This window comes from Schistocerca gregaria, chromosome 2 (genome assembly GCF_023897955.1).
Source record: "Schistocerca gregaria isolate iqSchGreg1 chromosome 2, iqSchGreg1.2, whole genome shotgun sequence".
NCBI classification, from domain to species: domain Eukaryota; kingdom Metazoa; phylum Arthropoda; class Insecta; order Orthoptera; family Acrididae; genus Schistocerca; species Schistocerca gregaria.
In genome coordinates, this window is record NC_064921.1 from 403,412,177 (window position 1) to 403,432,489 (window position 20,313).

The 20,313-nt window shown below is 41.3% G+C and overlaps 1 protein-coding gene across 1 annotated transcript in view; it reads right to left on the reverse strand.

The window, feature by feature from the left end:
- Positions 1-20,313, reverse strand: part of LOC126322690 (hydroxyacyl-coenzyme A dehydrogenase, mitochondrial-like) — a 41,239-nt gene that overhangs the window by 13,652 nt on the left and 7,274 nt on the right. The window contains exons 3-5 of the mRNA XM_049994530.1: positions 12,207-12,365; positions 11,924-12,061; positions 8,604-8,766 (exon numbers count right to left, since the gene is read on the reverse strand). Coding sequence (XP_049850487.1) covers positions 8,604-8,766; positions 11,924-12,061; positions 12,207-12,365 — 460 coding nt within the window. The remainder of the gene's footprint in view (positions 1-8,603; positions 8,767-11,923; positions 12,062-12,206; positions 12,366-20,313) is intronic.

Sequence of the window (20,313 nt, forward strand, 5' to 3'; positions counted from 1 at the left end):
AGTAGTTTTTATTTTTGATTTTTCAAACGCCCCTCATATATCTTGATTACAATTAGTTACCCTAATGAATCAGTGTGATTAGGAGAGTATATAATATGAAATTATGTCTGTAATCATTTGAAGTTTTATTACAATACACAAAGCTATACCACAGCTTGATAATTTCGCAACTGTAATTTCCCTCCTGATGAATGAAAATATTGTTTGGTAGACAAAAGACACTTTGAGCTACTTATTGATAGAAAGTTATTGAAATCTATGTAACCATAATCATTGTATTTAATTTGTTATCTTTTTTTACCAGTACTGTTTACAGCAAACATCTTTCCATAAGTATAGTTCACATGGGATTGATTTTAACTGGTTTTGCCTGTGTTTACTTTAAATCTCATACCAGTAGTAATTGTTCTAGACAAAAGATGGAGGAAATTTACAAGCAGAAGGTGGGAAACAAATATTGCGACTGATGATTTGCTGCAATCCTCTTTGTGATGAACCGATGATATAAATAACCTAGAATACATGACTTTTACAAGGGTTTATGTGTTTATGGAATGTCTCCAAATTTTTATGTGAAAACTCTCACAGCTTTTTAAATAAAACAAACATTATTAACATTCTACATCTTTATTTTTGATGTCCACAAATTTATTTCTCAACATGGTTGCCCAGGCGACAAACAAATTTCTCCCAATGAAAGACAGGTTTGTTTACACCGTCACTGTGGAATATTAGTCTTTAGTGATGGAGCCACAACCTCACCTCTGCTTACACCGCTTCATCACTGTCAAAGTGAAGTCGTTGAAGGTATTCTTTACGTTCTGGAAACACTCCAAGCTCTGTCATACATGTTGAGGTTAACACTACTGTTTCCTTCATTATGAGCATGAACAAACCAATTTTGCACATTACTGATGTGATACAGTAATCACCAAACACAGCATTCATTTTTCAATGGATTTCAGTTGGAGGCATGCAAATCCATTAAACCACACTGTTTCTCATGAACCAACATAGTTATATTACACACTGCCATGTTATACGCTATGATTTGGAGCCCTGTAGCAGCGGAGGATTGCAACTTGCATCAGTGAAGTGTGAAAGTCAACCGACTAATACGCATGACGTGTAATACTTAAGTCGATATTCAGAACAGAATAAAAAATTCAGAGGCATTACTTTTCAGCACACCCTCATTTTTGTTTACAGTGAAAATTTTCATTGTTGTGACAGTCCTTACTGCTTAAATACATTATAATTTTTTCTTGCAAAATAATTTTCGTTGCAAAAAATCTTGTGCTGCTTCAAAGCAACAATGGAGTTGACTGGGAATTCTATAATTCAGTGCCTTGCTTTACAAATCTATTGATAAAGGTGCTTGAAATTTTGCTCTTCAGGTGTAAAATCATAAACTAAGCTGTTTTCAAACATAGTTTCATTATGTCTGGCTTTATGACCAACAATGACCTAGAATTTACTTGATCAATGAATTCTGCACTTGCATTGATGTCCTCGATAGTGATATACCAGATACTGATGATGAAGAAGAAACTGTCAAAATACGGAGGGGTCCAGAAAAATGTTGACACTCTTTGATAGTTAACATCTGTGGAAAAAATGACATAATGTTGCAATTTCGTGTAGTAGCACAGTCCATTGTTTTCTCAACAGATCTTGGCATGCATTTTCCAGCAGATGACAGTTCAACAATAAAGAAGTAAGATTGTCATTAGAGCGATGTAAGCCCGTATTGAAGTGGTACTGGAAGTACGAAAACATTGTGGAGCCACAACAGCAACAACATCAATGGCATAACGTGTTCGGAACTCAGTCACCAACATGTACAACTATTTATTTTATTCGAGATAAATTTGAAGCTGATTTTTTTAAAATTTTGTGTGACTAGGACTTCCCGTCGGGTAGACTGTTCGCTGGGTGCAAGTCTTTCAATTTGACACCACTTCGGTGTCTTGCGTGTTGATGGGGATGAAATAATGATGATTAGGACAACACAACACCCAGTCCCTGAGTGGAGAAAATCTCCGACCCAGCCAGGAAACGAACCCGGGCCCTTAGGATTGACAGTGTCATGCTTACCGCTCAGCTACCAAGGGCAGACAGTTGAAGCTGATGGTACTGTTCAGGGTATGCATACGAAAGGGTCTGGCCGACCAGAAACATCAACGAGTCCAGCTTCCAGCGCTGCTGCGTTGCATCATTTTACATGGCCACCTCAAAATTTTGCAAAGCTTGAAGGATGGAGTTCTGCGAGTGGTTTGAAGGCATGCTTCGTGTGAGGAACAGTCTGAGGGATGGTTATCTGGTCTGACGAAGTGCAATTCAAATTGAGTGGTAGTGTAAACTGTCACAACAGCTTGTACTGGGCTCCTGAAAATCCTCACTTTCATGTAACAAACATGGTAATCTAAGTGTTAATGTGTGGTGTGATGTGTCAGTACACAGTCTGATTGGCCCATTCTTCTTTGAAGGGACTGTAACTGGTAAGGTGTATCTTCATTTGCTGCAATCATCTATTTTACCTGCCATCTGAGAAGTCTTTGGAAATAAAAAAAAATTACAAACAACAAGATGGTGCTCTGCATCACTACCACGGAGATTTGAGAGCCTAATTGGATGAAAATCTACGTGGACAATGAATAGGTTGAAGTGGAGCTGTTGACTGCACTCCACGGTCTCCACACCTTACACCTCTTGACTTCTACCTATGTAGGGGTTTGAAAAATGAAGTTTACCAACCGAAGTCAGCTATACTGAACAAGCTACAAGAAAACATCGAGGTGTCCTGTGTGGCTATCACTCTACCAACACTGACAGCCATACAGTGATCACCAGCTCAGTGACACCAACATTGTTTGGTTGCTAATGGGGGTCAATTTTGAATACATAAAATGATCTTTCCCCATGCAGGAATTTTAACGATATATAATTTTGTTCCATTAATATCGACTATCAAAAGACCTACATTTTTCTGGACCCCTCTGTACATGAAATATCAAGCTCTTTGAGAAGCAGTCTTCATGAATTTTACTCTCAAAGTAGAAAAGGAAGAGGGGGCTGAAATTTTGACACTCAGGGAGGAGCAAGAGACAGAATATGAAATTTCAAATGTACAGATCAGTAACAGAAGTAATAATAAGTAATAATATTGATAAAGTATGTGCACATAAGTGTAATTATATAACATAAATGTTGATTTATTTAGATTTCAGGATGATTTATTCAGACATGATAATGTTATAAAATCTCAGCCAGAACCACGATTCAAGCAACCATGGCACAAATGAAGAAGCACTATCTACACATGAGCTACAGAAGTAGCTGCAGCAAGTGAAACACCTATTAGCATACTGACTATAAATTTCGAAAAACTGATTTTGTGGTTGAAGAAACAAGAATGGCAAGCATCACATCCACCTCCAACAGTAGAGAAAATGATGCCTTTGCAGTATTATAAAGCATGTCTAAATGACAATGTATTGAACTTATTGCTGAGCAATCCAACTTCCATCCTTTGTAGAAAGATTCAATTTCTTTGCAAATAAACAACAATGAATTGGAACAGTTTGTTGGTGTTTTACTGCACACAGGCATAATGAAAATGTCTACCATTCATTTCAACTTGTCAAATAACAGCAGATATCTGCCAATCACTGATATGATGAGCAGAAATCTGTTCTTCCATTCAGTATGGTATTTTCACATGGCCAATAATCAACACTGATTGAAGCTATTAGTAATCAAAACAGACTCTTCAAGATTTGTCCATTTTTATCTGTTGGTTTACATTGCAGTCATCTATGCACGTTGCAGTCAGTCAATCCCCCCCACCACCAGATTTTGAAATTTATGTTGACAAAAACACCTGCAGTGACAGAGGGTTAGGTTTGTCAGAGAATACTGTTTTGGCATTGATCAAAACATTGCCAGGGAAACAACATTTCAGAGTGCTTACAGATACTGTGTTTTCATCTATGCCACTAGCAGTTGCTTTCAAAGAAAGGGGCATTGAATTCTGTGGCACAATTAGTACAGGCAGAATGGGAAAATGCTCTTTGAAAACAGATTGAGCCCAGAGCAACTTGAGTATCATATATTTATAACAAACATATGTGGGGGGCGGGGAATGTGGATCTTACAGATGTATTGGGGCGCAAAAATAACAGAGGTTGTAAGTGGCCATGTCACAGTCTTAGAACACTAATAAGTGAAATAAGTTAAAAGCAACAAATGTTAAGCTTACTCAGCAGAAGGAAAGAGCACTAAAAACAAATACTTCCCTAGGAGGAGGGTCTGCAAAATACGCCACAGAGAAAGCAAAGGCCCTGAACCAAAGATTAAATGTGCTCCACCATATTGCTATGACAGATAAAAGTAAAATGCAGTCGACAGCCCACGTGTCATTTGCCAAATCGGCCGATAACTCAGAGAGCAAACATACATCGGAATGTAAGTGGTTAAAAAAAGGAGTTTCAGGTAGGAAATGGCACACTGTCAAAGGCTGATGACAATTAACACAAACTGGTGGGGATCACCACTTAACAAATGGCAATGGATAAAAAGACAGTGCCCAATAAGCAACCTAGCTAAACTGATCTCCTTGCAATGAGTGTAGGTTAGCCAAGCCACTGAGAGAAGTTTAATTCCTCGGAGCTTGTTCTCGGGAAGAGAACACCAGTGGAGTGTCGAAGTGATACCATCTGCCAACATGGAGATCACCAGAAGGAATGAAAATCGACAAGGGATTGGTACAAACAGAAGAGGCTGGTCCAATCCACTCCTCAGGAAGTACTGCTGAGGACACGTAGGACATTGAGGGACCAGGTACAGCAGGCGGCCAGGTAAGAAATGCAGGATGACCAATAAAGTTTCCTATCAAGGAATTTCATAGTTTTAGCAAATGGAAGATGTAAAGACTGTGGAAGAAACCCAATGTTCCACTAGAAATTCAAACAAATGGTTTTGTAAGAGGAAAGGTGAAAGCCTTTGCCAGTGTTCCATGGGTGAAGGCAATCAAGGCATTGCTGGAGACACTATTCAAGGAGACAAGTCAATGGAAAATTGCAATATAAGGCGAATTCGGCGATGAAAAGGGGACTGGAAACTGCCTCGTAGGAGACAGCCCATAATAGTGTTAATGGTTACAGCATTGAAGACAATGCTCAGGACAGTCTTGGGGCACCCCGTTCTCCTGGTAAAATATATCCGACAAGGCCAAACCCACATGTACCTTGAAAACTACGTCTTTTAAAAATTCCTGATGGAAATAGGTCAGCTGGCCTCGGAAGCCCCCGTGTATAGAATGAGGAGGATACCTGTCCTCCAGCAAGTGTTGTAGGCTTCCTCCAAATTATAAAACATGGCCAGAGTCTGTTATTTCCTCAGAAAACCATTCATGACCTGGGTTGACAAAATGATGACATGGTCTACTGCAGAACAGCGTGCTAGAAATCCACATTGCACAGAGACTAGTGGATTGCTGAGACTCAAGCCACCGTACCAGTCGGCTATGAATCACATTTTCCATCACCTTTCAAACACAGCTGGTGAGACAAATGGGGTGATAGCTAGAAGGAAGGTGTTTGTCCTTACTGGACTTAGGTATGGGTATGACAGTGGTTTCACACCAGCATCTGAGACATGTGCCATCTGTCCAAATGTGATTGTACGTATGAAGGAGAAAGTGCTTGCCCGCAAGAGGAAGGTCCAGTTGTAGGGCAGAAGATCAGGAAGAGGTGAGAGAATGGTCTAGCTCCCTTACAGTATAGACAGTATTGTAGCATTCGCAATTCTGAGAGGAGAAGGATGTCACCCACACCACCACCAATCGTTTCCTAGTGAGGGAGGCAGGGTGATACTGGGCGGAGATCGAAATCTCTGAAAATAGTAAGATAGCAATAGGGTCCACAATGACATCACCTTCTATGGTCAGGCTGGAGATCTGCAAATGGACCTTGGTTCCTGAGAGCCAAAGGGGGTTGCCCCCACACGATGGGAGAGGAAGTGAAACTGCTAAAAGAACTAGTAAACGAATGCACTGGTGAACTGGTGGTTGGCCAGATGAGGTTATAACGCGGCGACACTGTTGAAGAGGATCTCCAATTCGGAGAAGGAGAAGACCATTTGCCTTCATTTGATTTCTTGGAGCTTTTATGGTTGGCAGATGAAGGCTCAGATGTTTGTTTGTGGTGTCACCGCCAGACACCACACTTGCTAGGTGGTAGCCTTTAAATCGGCCGCGGCTCGGTAGTATATGTCGGATCTGCGTGTCGCCACTATCAGTAATTGCAGACCGAGCGCCGCCACACGGCAGGTCTAGAGAGACTTCCTAGCACTCGCCCCAGTTGTACAGCCGACTTTGCTAGCGATGCTTCACTGACAAAATATGCTCTCATTTGCCAAGACGATAGTTAGCATAGACTTCAGCTACGTTATTTGCTACTACCTAACAAGGCGCCATTATGAGCGACATTCACCATTAATGGATTAAAGTTAAGTATTCCACCAGCTACGTCCGTTTTTCTAAATTCTAATTTCCTTGTCCTGTTCCAGACCTCACGCCAGCCTGCGTGAGCTAAAACGCGTGCCTTTCGGCTTCCTCTAGTAACACGGTGTTTGCTCTCCTGCCAACCACAACATTGTTGGCTGGAGGAATGGAGAAAGTCTTGTGGGAGTACCCCTTTTGTCCTTTCCGGTCTGCTGGTTGTGTAGCAGTTGATTTTTCCACCAGGGACGAAGAATTTGGTGGCTTGTTCTGCAGCTGTAGGAGGAGATGGGGATGATGGCATAATGTTAGGCAACTTCACATCTTCAATACTGAATTGGAGGTCACAAGTCTGCTTGGCCATGTCCTTCATGAAGCAAGGCATAGCAAGAATGATACTATAAATGCCAGACATTGCCTTCATCCCGATCTCCTGGATGGCCCACTCATCGAGATTACAGGACACTCATGGGATGAGGTGGCATGGTCGACATTACAACTGATACAGTAGGGGGAAGGACGTGGACAATTGCCCTCGTGAGCATCTCAACTGAAAGAAACATATCTGGCTGTTTAACTGTAGCAAAGGGCTGACCTCCTTCGGTACAAGGGTGACCTCCTTCAGTACAAGGGAGCAAGAGGAACCGAATTGCAGATGGGAGAGTTTTTGAATCCTTAGCCTCATTCCATTTACATCTAGCAGACATAGACTGAGATGGTGATTAGCTTATTGCAAAAAAAATCCCCCCTGATAACCAGCATCTCTGATGGTGTGCTCCTTCCAACTGGGACCCACCTTAAGTGACTGTTCACACCTTAGATTACACCTCCTTTACACCTGACACAAGGACCAGTTGGCAAAAGGGAAGATAACAGCTCAGGCAATCACCCCTCCCTGGATCTGGTCTGTGTCAGGGAGTACGTGCAAACCCTACCTGTCAATCCGATGCTGGGAATTATGCATTACCAGTCATCTATTATGCGTCAAACACATGTGCTGACCTTTAGGAGCACACAGGGAGTAAGAAGAAACAAAAAGAAACCTGAAACACCAAAGTGGAAGAAGGGAAGACATGGAGAATGAAGAAAGAAGAAGAAACAGGGAAGGGACAGTTTAGATGCTGAGCTATTGAAACTTCGGAACACATTACCGAAACAATCCAAGACATGTTCCCCGAGGGAGGGGAGAAAGAATATCAGGAGGATAGACATGCAGCACAGAAGGAAAGGGGTGCTGTAAAGGCTGAGCCCTGTGGTAGCCAAGTGCGAACTTGCCACAGAGTGGTGAGCCCCCCCAGGAGAGTACATACCCATTGTCTACTGTGTGCCTGTAACCACTGTCAGTGGATGGCTACTCCATTAATGCCATATGATCTAATGTGGGGAAACTACAAATATTCCATTCATGCAGCCTAAAGCTAATATTGTTGTATGTCTATTGCATGTGGGGAAGTCGAGGAAATCAGCTTTTAAAAAGAAGAGTGGAAGACCAAGTTCCGGAATGCTACCAAGAACTTCTTCAGCAAAAATGATTGTACATGTAGCTCCAATTATGGACGAGGGTTTTGAAAACTGAAAATATGGTGGAGAAGGAAGTGTGCATCAAGTTCATTACAAAAACTGGTTTGTCCAAGTGTAAAGTGCATCTACGACTCACTGTAAATAAGTATTTTCATCTTTCATGGGAAAGAATATTACTTCATAATGTTTTATAAGGAGAATACTCAATATACACCGACCTATCTTAAATGTAAACATAAATATTTGAAATTTTCATATTGACACATTTCACAAATTTTTACTAATAGAGTTGAATTTTCTATTAAAAAAAATGCTGTGCATAGCTTCGTAAACTCTAAATTGTGATGTGTGAACCAAATTTTTGGCTTAAATAATTTGATGAATATGAATGGTGTTACAGTCGTAAAGAATACATATTACATTAAATGTGGTTTTATACACATCAAGTGTAAAAACCAGTGCAAATATTTTTTGTCAAAATTACAAAATTAATTAAAAATAGTTAAAGACAGGCAGACTTATATTTAAACAATACTGCAGTACAAATATCAGAATTCTTTCAAACTATGTATTTACTTACCTCTCTCCAGCATACGGATCGATTCTGCAATGTAAGGCACTAACAGCCTGTTGACAATGAATCCTGGTGTATCCTTACAGGTCACAGTTGTTTTGCCAAGAGCTTTACCCCATTCCATCATTTTGTTATAAGTATCATCAGACGTTTCTGGTATACGAACAACCTTCACGGTCAAAAAAGAATGAAGATTCAAAACAAGCATTATGAGAAAATCTTTAAGAAACAAGTACATAGCAAGGAGTATATATATATATATATATATATATATATATATATGTGTGTGTGTGTGTGTGTGTGTGTGTGTGTGTGTGTGTGTGTGTGTGTGTGTGTAAATTTTACCCGACAGAGTTAAAACACAATTGGCAAAAAACAAAATCGCTGTTTATCTTCTAAGAGACAAGTAAATACATTAATTCATCATCAACATGATAAACATATTATCAACACCGTAGACACACATGGAGAATATGTTTAACAGTCAGCCATCAAACAGTAACAGAAGCAGAAGTGAGTGGGTGCCAGAGGATATGAAGTGACACATAAAAAATCAGCAGAATATCTGTACATTCTGTTCAGAGCTTCGCCTGTTAGGTAGCATCTGTCAAGTCTCTAAAATTAAAGTCTAATCCCAACATTTAATACAAATGTGACCAAAAGGAAATTAGCAACATTAGGAACTACTTAATTAAATCAACTACGTGGTCCACTTACATTAAAGATGCTTCTCCTATGTTCAGTGTGTATGTGCAATTGCTACTCACAGCCTGGCAGCCTAGCAGTGGAGGGTACGTAACACATGTTGGGGGGGGATGTGTAAAAACAGTGCAGTTGTTGTCATAATGCAGAAACATGGATATCTGTCTGACGTTCAAAGGGCTTTGCGTACTGCCATGGTTTAAGTATACTGTGCATGGATAAATGGCTCTATCCAAAACCGGCAACGAAGCAAATATGGTGCACAACGGGCCATGGAAGACAAGGGTGAACAATGACTGCGGAGATGTGTACGGGCAAACAGGTGTGCATCTGTTAAGCAAACTTATCATCCAGATGAATCAAGGAGCTGTTAACAGTGACTGTTCAGCTAACACTTTGCATATGGGCTTCCACAGCAAGTGTCTGGTTCATGACCCCTGCTAATAATTGTTCATCAGCAACAGAGGCTGGAATTTGCATGCTGATATGCAACTGGACAACCACTGAGTGGTGACAGGGGACCTTTTCAGATGAATCACATTTTACGCTGTACTGGACAGATGACAATATTCTGCGCCTATCGTTTACGTGTCCAGATCAGAGCAGGGAGCGTTATGTCTGGGGAATGTTGTCATGGCATTCCTTGAGTGATCTCTTAATTTTGGAAGGCACAGCACATGAACACAAGTATGCATCTCTGTTTGGGGACCATGTTCATTCCTATATGCAGTGAGTTTTTCCTCAGCATGATTTCTTCTGCCATCAGGACAATGCATAGTGTCACACAGCCCACAAAGTATGCACGTGGTTCGACAAACACCAGGTTGTCTCTGTATGTCCATCTTTTTAGCGATGGTTGTGGGATTCAGATGTTCGGTAGTGGATGTCAAATTAAATACTTTCAGTCGTCAATTTTCAAGCTTACTTTATTGGGCAACCAGTTTCAGCATTTTACTATGCCATCTTCAGGTTCTTGGCCAACACGTAGGGATAACCTACCTCGCTTGTGATCAAAATAGGAGCCAGAAATATTGGTATTAGTAGATATTTGTTACAGTGTGCCAGTATTGCTGACCCCTGTTTTGATCACAAGCGAAGTAGATTATTCCTAAACGTCGGTGAGGGGCCTGAAGATGGCGTAGTAAAGCCTGAAACTGGTTGTCCAATAAAATAAGGTTGGAAATTGACCACTGAAAGGTGTTTAATTTTACATCCGACACCAGGTTGAGTTTACATTACACCCCTGGCCACCAAACTCCCCAGATTTTTCATAAAATTTTGGGCGCAGCTGCATAAATTTGACTTCTTCTTCTAATATTTCGGCTGGATACCATCCAGCCATCCTCAGAGTGAGCTGAGATGACTCAGTCACCTCGGCTCACTCTGAAGATGGAAGGATGGCATTTAGCTGAAATATTAGAAGAAGTCGAATTTATGCGGCTGCACGTCCGAAATTTTCTGGATCAATCTTTGCCGCTGCAAAAATATGAAGCTCCCCAGATTTAAACCCAATACACCTCAATCAGGCTGCTTGTGCATGGATCCTCAACTGAGAAATCTAGTGCAGTTGGCCACGGCAGTAGAGTTGACATAGTTCCACATCCAGTCGCTACCTTCCTGAACCTCATAGACTATCTTGCTGCCCATTTGCCAGTGGTTCGCACTGCAAAAGGTGGTCACATTAATGTGACTGGGCAGTGTGATAATGAGGGAATGAATGGCAGACTCCAAATAAGTAGAAATAACCATCAAAAGTGTAATGGGGGAGCCATAAACTAGTTTCTATTAATTTTGTTTTCTGTCTACCAAGTATTTATATTTTCACCTCTGTCTGAATTTCCTTCTTGCCATTGACCTCTGATTTGCTTAACTGAATACTTTCTGTGTAACATTTTATTATAAACTTGTTACGTGCAAAATTTACTCTCTCTGTTATAAGAGTTTTCAATATGCCCCCCTTGAGATGAACAGCATATGTCAGTGCGGTATTCAAATTGTTCCCACGCTGCAGTGAGCATCTCTGAGCTACAGCTTCCACTGCTGCTGGTATGCAATGTCTCAGTTCTTTCACTGTTGTTGGTAATGGAGGCACATAAACAGAGTCTCTTGTGTGTCTGGGCTATTGCTGTCACACAACGGAGAGAACTGCAAGTTTGGTCATGGTTCATCTGTCTGGACAGGAAGCATGGATCTGAGTGCCCTCTCTTTCTGTCAGAAGTTTTTGATACATTTCCTGAGGTGAAAGAGTCGATAAGTAACAAACATCTATGACTGACAATATACTGAATCCTAAACCTTTGCAATTGTAGTTTGGCTCCAATCTACTGAGCTACCACATCTTTCTAATATAAATAAAATTCTGATGCCATTACAAAAGAAATTACATGCCCACAGAAAACATTTCCCTTTGTGGCATGTAAACTACACCCCAACACATGGTGGGAAAGTCCCTTTGTTCTTTTTCATCAAATACCTGCAGCTGTTGTTTTCTTCAACAATGAGCCTCTGCTCTGCTCATTCCCTGCTACTGAGGCAGCTCCCCCCCCCCCCCCCCTTTCCCTCCCCCTCCACATACACACTCTCTCTGTATTCACTCACATCTTTATTTTTATAATAATAATTACCTCTAGAAGCTTCATTACTGGTACTGGATTAAAGAAGTGGAGACCTCCAAATCTGTCTTTCCTTTTTGTGACAGAGGCAATGTCTCCTATAGGCAGTGATGACGTATTAGATGCAAATATTGTATGCTGTGGGGCTACCTGCAATTTAAACCAGTTATTAGGGAACATAGCGTCACAGAAAAAACAAACAATGGAGAGAGAGCATTTATCTTTGCCTTGAGGCATAACATTAATAAGTCTTTTTTAATAGTGGAATTTGCTAATTTAGTGACAAAATACTTACACTGTCAATACTTGAAAAAAGTTTATGTTTTGCCCCTAAATTTTCCACAATAGCTTCTACAACAAGATCTGTGTTTTTCACAGCACCTTGAAGATCCACTGATGTCTTTATCCTACCAAGGGTCGTGCTGATGAATTTCTCAGCTTCTGATGGGTTATCCTAAAACCAAAATTTTCAGCTTAAAGAGTTTCCTCAGACTTAAAAAATTAAATGAAAATTAGCAGTTTTATGTTATTTAACTTCAAGTTCTTTATCTTGCCTAGACTAACAACTAATAAATGTTTTATACCATGCAATTTTATCGATGTGTGGTCTTTTTCACATTTTTGTAATGTTGTGGCACCTCATAATTTTTAATATTGCAAGAAACCGTGTTTGGCATTCTATGGGTTAGAGAGTGGATTGTTAAGTCCCTTAATCAGGGAGGTAGACTAGAAAAATTGAAGATATAGTGGGAGCTAGTGAAGTTTAATGAGTCATGTTTGCAAAATACTGACATGAATTACAGATGACGGGAAAAACTGGTAGAATCTGACCTCAGCAAAGATCAGTTTGGGTTCTGGAGAAATGTAGGAATATGTGTGGGGATATTGGTCCTACAACTTCTCTTAGAAGGGTTAAGGAACGGCAACCCTACATTTATAGCATTTGTAAATTTAGAAAAAGCTTTTGACAATGTTGACCGAAATACATTCCTTGAAATTATAAAGGTAGTAGCGGTGAAATACAGGGATCAAAAGGTTGTTTACAATTTATATGGCGCATGGAATTTATGCGAGTCAAATGGCATGAAAGGGAAGCAGTGATTGATAATGGAATGAGATAGGGCTGTAGTCAGTCCCCGATGGTATTGAATGGTTGAGCAAGCAGTAAAGGAAACATTTGGAGAAGGAATTAAACTTCAGGAAGAAGAAATAAAAACTTTGAGGTTTGCTGATGACATTGCAATCCTTTCAGAGTCAGCACAGGGCTTGGAAGAGCATTTGGATGGAATGGGGATTATAAGGTGACCTTCAAACAAAGTAAAACAAGAGTACTGAAATGCAGTCAAATAAAATCAGTTGATACTGGAGGAATTGGATTAGTAAACATGATGCTAAAAGTAGTAAATGAAGTTTTGCTATTTGTGCAGCAAAATAACTGAGCGGAGAGAATTTAAAGTGCACAATGGCAATAGCAAGAAAAGCATTCCTGAAAGAGAGGAACTTGTTAACATCTAATATCAATTTGTTAGGATTTTTTTCTGGAAGTATTTATCTTAAGTGTAGCCTTGTACAGAAGTGAAATGTGGAATATAACCAGCTGAGATAAGAAGGGATTAGAAGATTTTGAAATGTGGTGCTACAGAAGAATGCTGAAAATTAGGAAATGGGTTGATTGTGTAACTAATGAGGAGATATTAAATAGAATAAGGGAAAAAAGAAATTTGAGGCACAGCATCACTAAAAGAAGATATTGGTTGTTAGGCTACTTCTGAGACATCAAGGAATCTTCAACTTTGTATTGGAGGTAAGAGTGGAGGCAAAAATTGTAAAGGGAGACTAAGAGATAAATACCCTACGTAGATTCAAATGGATATAGAAGGTTTTGAATCCAGGACCGAGGATGTTTCGATTAGCAATCAAGGATGGTACCCCTATAATAGGAAAACGCAAATAATTAACAAAGGAAATTTCTTTCAAGGCATTTGTGGGACCAATCTTAAAATACAGTTGATGTGTGTGGGATCCACACAAAATACAACTAAGAGGGAATATTGAATGTGTACAAAGAAAGGCAGCATAAATTTTTGAAGTTTGTTTTTCTTGGGGACCGAAATGGAGATGGTGAAAAAACTAAACTGGCAGACATCAGAAGACAGAAGCAAGTTGCCAATGGGAGCAGTGCTCAATCAACAGCGGCTGCTGGATTGCGCTGATGCCAATGGGCCAATTAGTCGTAAAATATACCATTATGACTGATAGATTGCAGGATGTAGCTGGCATAATTACCCAGAGTGGGAACTATCTGCATGCTAGCTACTGAGCGATGGACAGATGTAATCATTTGGTTGTGGACAAAGAAATGGTTTGCAATTGTAGCACCGCTATTGATGGTGCAAGTGCAGCTTAGTAGAGAGCTGGTGCCTTCAGAAGAGAACAACTAGACAACCCACCGGTTGCAGGTGTTGTGTTGGCAGTTGTACTGTGTACTGGCATGGAGATATGGCCAAGTACTATACCCTTCTTCTTCACGAGGAGGAGATGGTGAAGTCAAGTCGGCCAAAGTTTAAAGAGGTAAGAAGAGAAAAGGATAAACCCGAAGGGTGGAGGAAAAACTATGGCATCAAATATACATGAGAAAACATGATATTCTGGAAGGACATCTGAGGCTGAAGGGAAGCAAGAGCTAGCTTGACCGACACACAGCTGCCCAAGACCCAACAGCCATCCAGAATACAGAGCATGCATAGAAAAACACGAACAGATGAAGGGAGGGCTGGAGGGGAGGCACAAAGTGGTGGGAAAGACGTCACGAGAGGCACTACTTTTTTTGCCTCTATTCTCCCCTCACAGCCTTTCCTTGCACTCTCCAAAGGTGACACCTTGATCGGCAATACTTTAACTAAATTTACATGTAAATGCCATGTTCCAACAAAGGGTGATTCATAATTTTCTCATCTTTACAGCAGTAAAGAACCTAATCAAGACATAATAGTATGAAATGAAATTCTTAGTATTCCTCAGAGCCATGGTGAGAATTCTTGTTTAGAACTGAAACTTTCAAGTTGTGTAGCAAGAACACAAAGTGTATTTCTTCATAACACAAATTTATATTCAGATATCTTGACGTACTGTTCTTCTTCATTCAAAATAACAGAAGGAAGGACAAAACAACAGGCAGCAAATGGTCAAAGTGACAGTCCATCACAAGATAATAAAGCATGGGTCATTACCTAGTTGGTCAGAAGGAATAATAAAATATTCACTGGATGCTGTACAAAAATAATAATCATTATCTGAGCATTTTATCAAAAATGTTTTCTGATATAGCAAAATGATCATCGTCTAAATAAAAAAATCCTCAGGAAATATGGAATGAAAAATAACAAACTGGCAGCTGACATTCTTGCTGGCACTCAAAGTAAATGTCCACCTTCAAAGTTTACACCCTGCCTGGAAATAAAAATGTGTCTTAAATAAAGGAAAGAGAAGTTTCTTCCACCTGTTCTATGGGTCTAGTCTTATTCAGTAGGTCAGCCATCTGTTCCCAATACAGGAGGAGGCATGTATTGGAATGTGCATCACACCACATCACTCTTAGTGGCAAGTTGCCTACATCTATTTTTCTTCATTGATCTTCTAATAAACTGTTACATAACGAAAAAAAAAAAAAAAACAGCCCAGAAAAGTAAATAAGGACTTCAGACATCACAGTAGACCATGGCAAAAGGGAAACATTAGGATATACATCATCACAAGGAAGACAGCACAGTCACCCAGACATCCAGAAGAGAAGATGTGGGCCGAAAAACATGCAATGTGGCCGGTAGCGTGGACAGTGGGTTCAGTGCACAGAAGCACCACAGAGAACAAGAATGCAATGAAGAGCACAAGGAGTATCAACGGATGTCCCACAGCAGCAGGAAACAGCAGGGCAGCATTGGAAGGGTGTCAATGGCCAATGGAAGGCAGGAGCTAACCAACAACAGCCGTCCAAGACGTGAAAGCACTGAGTGCCAATGTGGCATTGAAAGGATTGTTTGTGGCTGAGGGGAGCATGGGAGGCATGGGTTCAACGATTGACGGCCTCCAGATGTGCTCAAGTGCCGCAGGGCATTTGCCAAGAAGCAAAACGTACATCAAGACAGTGTTGGCCTGGCTGGATGCCAACAGTCTGGTGGGACATTGGCCAGGCTGCTAACAGGCTTGACCAGAAGCAGAAGGGCTGGCGAGATGTCAATAGGACATCAGCAGCTGATGGAAAGAAGCTCAGCCAATGGCAGGTGTCAGAGACGTGACAACACTGAAGGGCTTGGGCAGACTCCAAGGAGCTGATGGGATATTAATGAGAGGTGTTGTCAGGCTTGGCTAGACTCTAATGGACCAGTGGGACATAGGCAGGAAGTGCCAACAGGTTCACCAAGAGTGGAAAGGCACCAGGCAGAGAGGACAATGGTAGCTGAGTCTGGCAGCGATGACTACACAAAGATACTGGGAATGCTGACAGAATAGCCTTCTTGCTAACTTGTGTGTCCTTGTGCAGTGTCAAGGCACACAAAATAAAAAGCAATTCCCAGATACATTTGCAAAAGTTTAATGCAAAATAAAATATGGCATTTGGTAACATAAGAGAAAATGCTCCTCTGGATCTGGCAGGCTGGGTGCTGACTGGCCCGTCCTAATGGCGTTGGTGAGAGCCTTGCAGAAACACAGCATAGTGCTGTGGCAAAGATGTGGCTGGTGCCCTGTGAGATGCTGCGACAAAGAGCTTGGCCTGTGCCCAATGTGCGTGTCACTGAAGTCGATGGACCTACACTATGTGATCAAAAGTATCCGGACAACCCCAAAAACATGTTTTTCATATTAGGTGCATTGTGCTGCCACTTACTGCCAGGTACTCCATATCAGCGACCTCAGTAGGTATTAGACATTGTGAGAGAGCAGAATGGGGTGCTCCGCGGAACTCACGGACTTTGAACGAGGTCAGGTGATTGGGTGTCACTTATGTCATATGTCCATAAGCGAGATTTCCACACTCCTAAACATCCCTAGGTCCACTGTTTCCGATGCGATAGTGAAGTGGAAATGTGAAGGGACACTTACAGCGCAAAAGTGTACAGGCCAACCTTGCCTGTTGACTGACACAGACTGCCGACAGTTGAAGAGGGTCATAATGTGTAATAGACAGATATCTATCCAGACCATCGCACAGGAATTCCAAACTGCACCAGGATCCGCTGCAAGTACTATGACAGTTCCACGGGAGGTGAGAAAATTTGGATTTCATGGCCGAGCTGCTGCTCTTAAGCCACGCATCATGCCAGTAAGTGCGAAATGGCGCCTCACTTGATGTAAGGAGCGTAAACATTGGACAATTGAACAATGGAAAAACGTTGTGTGGAGTAATGAATCACAGTACACAATGTGGTGATCCGATGGCAAGGTGTGGGTATGGCAAATGCCCGGTGAATGTCATCTGCCAGCGCGTGTAGTGCCAACAGTAAAATTCGGAGGCGGTCATGTTATTGTGTGGTTGTGATTTCATAGAGGAGGCTTGCACCCCTTGTTATTTTGTGTGGCACTATCACAGCACAGGCCTACATTCTATGTTTTAAGCATTTGCTTCCCACTGTTGAAGAGCAATTCGGGGATGGCTATTGAATCTTTCAACACAATCAAGCACCTGTTCATAATGGATGGCCTGTGGTGGAGTGGTTACATGACAAATAGCATCCCTGTAATAGACTGGCCTGCACAGTCATGGCCTGAATCCTATGGAACACCTTTGGGATGTGCCAGGCCTCACCAGCTGACATTGATACCTGTCCTTAGTGCAGCACTCCATAAAGAATCGGCTGCCATTCCCCAAGAAACCTTCCAGCACCTGATTGAACGTATACCTGTGAGAGTGGAAGCTACCATGAAGGCTGGGCCAACACCATATTGAATTCCAGCGTTACTGATGGAGAGCACCACAAACTTTTAAGTCATTTTCAGCCAGGTGTTCGTATACTTTTGATCACATAGTGTATATCAACAAGCATCTAGGGACAATAGAAGGCAACACTCAACCAATGACAAAGCTGCCAGGCTGGCACGGCCCAATGTGCTGCCAGGCTGGCACAGCCCAATGTGGTGAAGCCAAGAGTATGGCAGTAGTGTCAATGGGTGTAAGGGGCTGATGGAGGGCAGTGCTCAAAGATTGGCAGCCACCCAGGATACAATGATGCCATCAGGCTGGCAAGGCATACAATGTGGCCCTGATGGGTCATGGGATGTGACCAGCATAACTGCTCAAAGTGGGACCCACCTGCTAGCTGGTGGTCATGCTGTGCCTATATAGGAAGGCAGATAGATATGCTTATGTAATCATATGATTGTGAATGAAAGAGTAGTCTACAACCACAGTGTCACTATCGATGGCACATGCAGTGCTCAGCACAGTGTCTTGTTGGTGGTTGCAATGGCCAGGAGATGTGACCAGTTATAATAGGGAAGAAGCACTAATAAGTGCTACAATGGGAAATGTCCTCTGATGTGCACTTCAGTGTGGATTCCAGAATACGGTTGTAAGTTTAGAACACACACTGTTCGAGTTAAAGTGTCATTCCAGTAATGTATAATGAGTCAGTAAGTCAGATATAACTTCCTTAAACTTGCCAAATGCCAAACTGAGATGTTTATTGTTTTATTATGTATGACAGATAACTGCATTTTTGCTCTTTAAATATGGCACATAAGGCTAGTTTTTCATGGGACGCACAGTCTATCATTACAAATCCGGCCTTCTGGAAATGAAAGTATCCGATTTCTCGAAACAAAAGTTTACTATCAAGGAGCTACAATCACCACCACTAGTATCAGGTAGTTGTAACTGTAGTGCAAGTACTCACAGAAGTCCATTGTGGGCTGTAATTATAGTATGACAGGGAAACTTGGTAGATATTCTAATGCATTAGTGTGGAACAGATTTTCACTGGAAGAAAAAATTATTTCCAATTTTGGCCACCAGCTCCAAGTCAGGCACTGAACGCAAGAGAGAGAGAGAGAGATATAGAAAGGTTTCCATACATAATGGATTAGAAATGGGATGTAGGCAGAAAAGGTCAAACAAGAGAGGAAGGTGTGATGTTTATTTTATTATAAACCGCCACTTACACAGTTTGTTCAATATGAGCCCTGAAGACATCGACTAAATGCTGCATCATCAAATGACATGATCAACAATTACTCACAGCAGTTTTGGTGGAATCAGGGAACATCTTCCTGTATACTGGCCTTCAAATTAGGTAGACACCAAACATGTCCCAGGTCAGCATGTTCTTTTAAATATCCTCAGAGCAAAAAGTCACATGGGTTCACATCAGGCGATCTTGCAGGCCATGCACTTGGAAAACCTCTGGAGATAACACATTTGTGGAAGGTTAAATTAAGTAGTTCTTTCACTCAACAAGCAACATTAGGTGTTGTCCTGCCCCATCTTGCATGAAAACAGTGGTTTCCACACAGCTGTGCTAATTCAAAGCAGTAGTCACATACTGTATAAGATGGTCTCAATAATGTGCAGACATCATGGCACACCTGACCGGCCCTCTGGGCGTCTTCTCTTCAAAGAAGAATGGACTGAAAATAAAGATGCTTGTGAATCCACACCACACAGTGACATACAACAAATGCAATGGTTCCTAGTGCACAACACATGGTTTATCAGTATCCCAAATTCGGCAGCTCTGTGTATTCATTGCACCCTGTGGATAAAATAAAATGTGCTCATCAACCCATAGAATTTGGCCAGACGTTACCTACGTAAATCCATGTCAGAAACTGAAGAGCAAATTCATATCATTGCTGCAGATTATGTTTTAGTTGCTGCACCATCTGGATTATGTAAGATGCCAGTATAAAACACTGCAGAACTTTCCATACTGTTGACCGTCGAATGGACAATTCCTGTGACATTGTGAGAGTACTAAAACTACCTGGGACATGTACTGCATGATCAGTTACTGCAACAGCAACCTTGTCGGTAACTTCTACTGGGTTAAGACACCTTCCTCTTCCAGGAGACACACAAAGCTCACCCATGTTTTTGAATGTCATTATCATTTTCCTTAAACCATCTCATGACATCAGGCATCTCCTCAGACCTTCCATTTGGCAATACTCTCTCAAAGAACAACTCAAATTGCTGTCAATCATATCAGACAGTCTCACTAACAGTGCAGTCTCTCTTCTTGATAGCCTTACTGTTCACTAATGTCATGACTTGTCAAATGACACCATGTGTGTCATGCTGTTTTGCACCTGGTGGCCAAAATTGAAACTAATTTTTTTCCAGGGTGTATCAGTTCCACATTAATGCATTAGCATATCTACCAAATATCACTGCCACATGATAATTACAG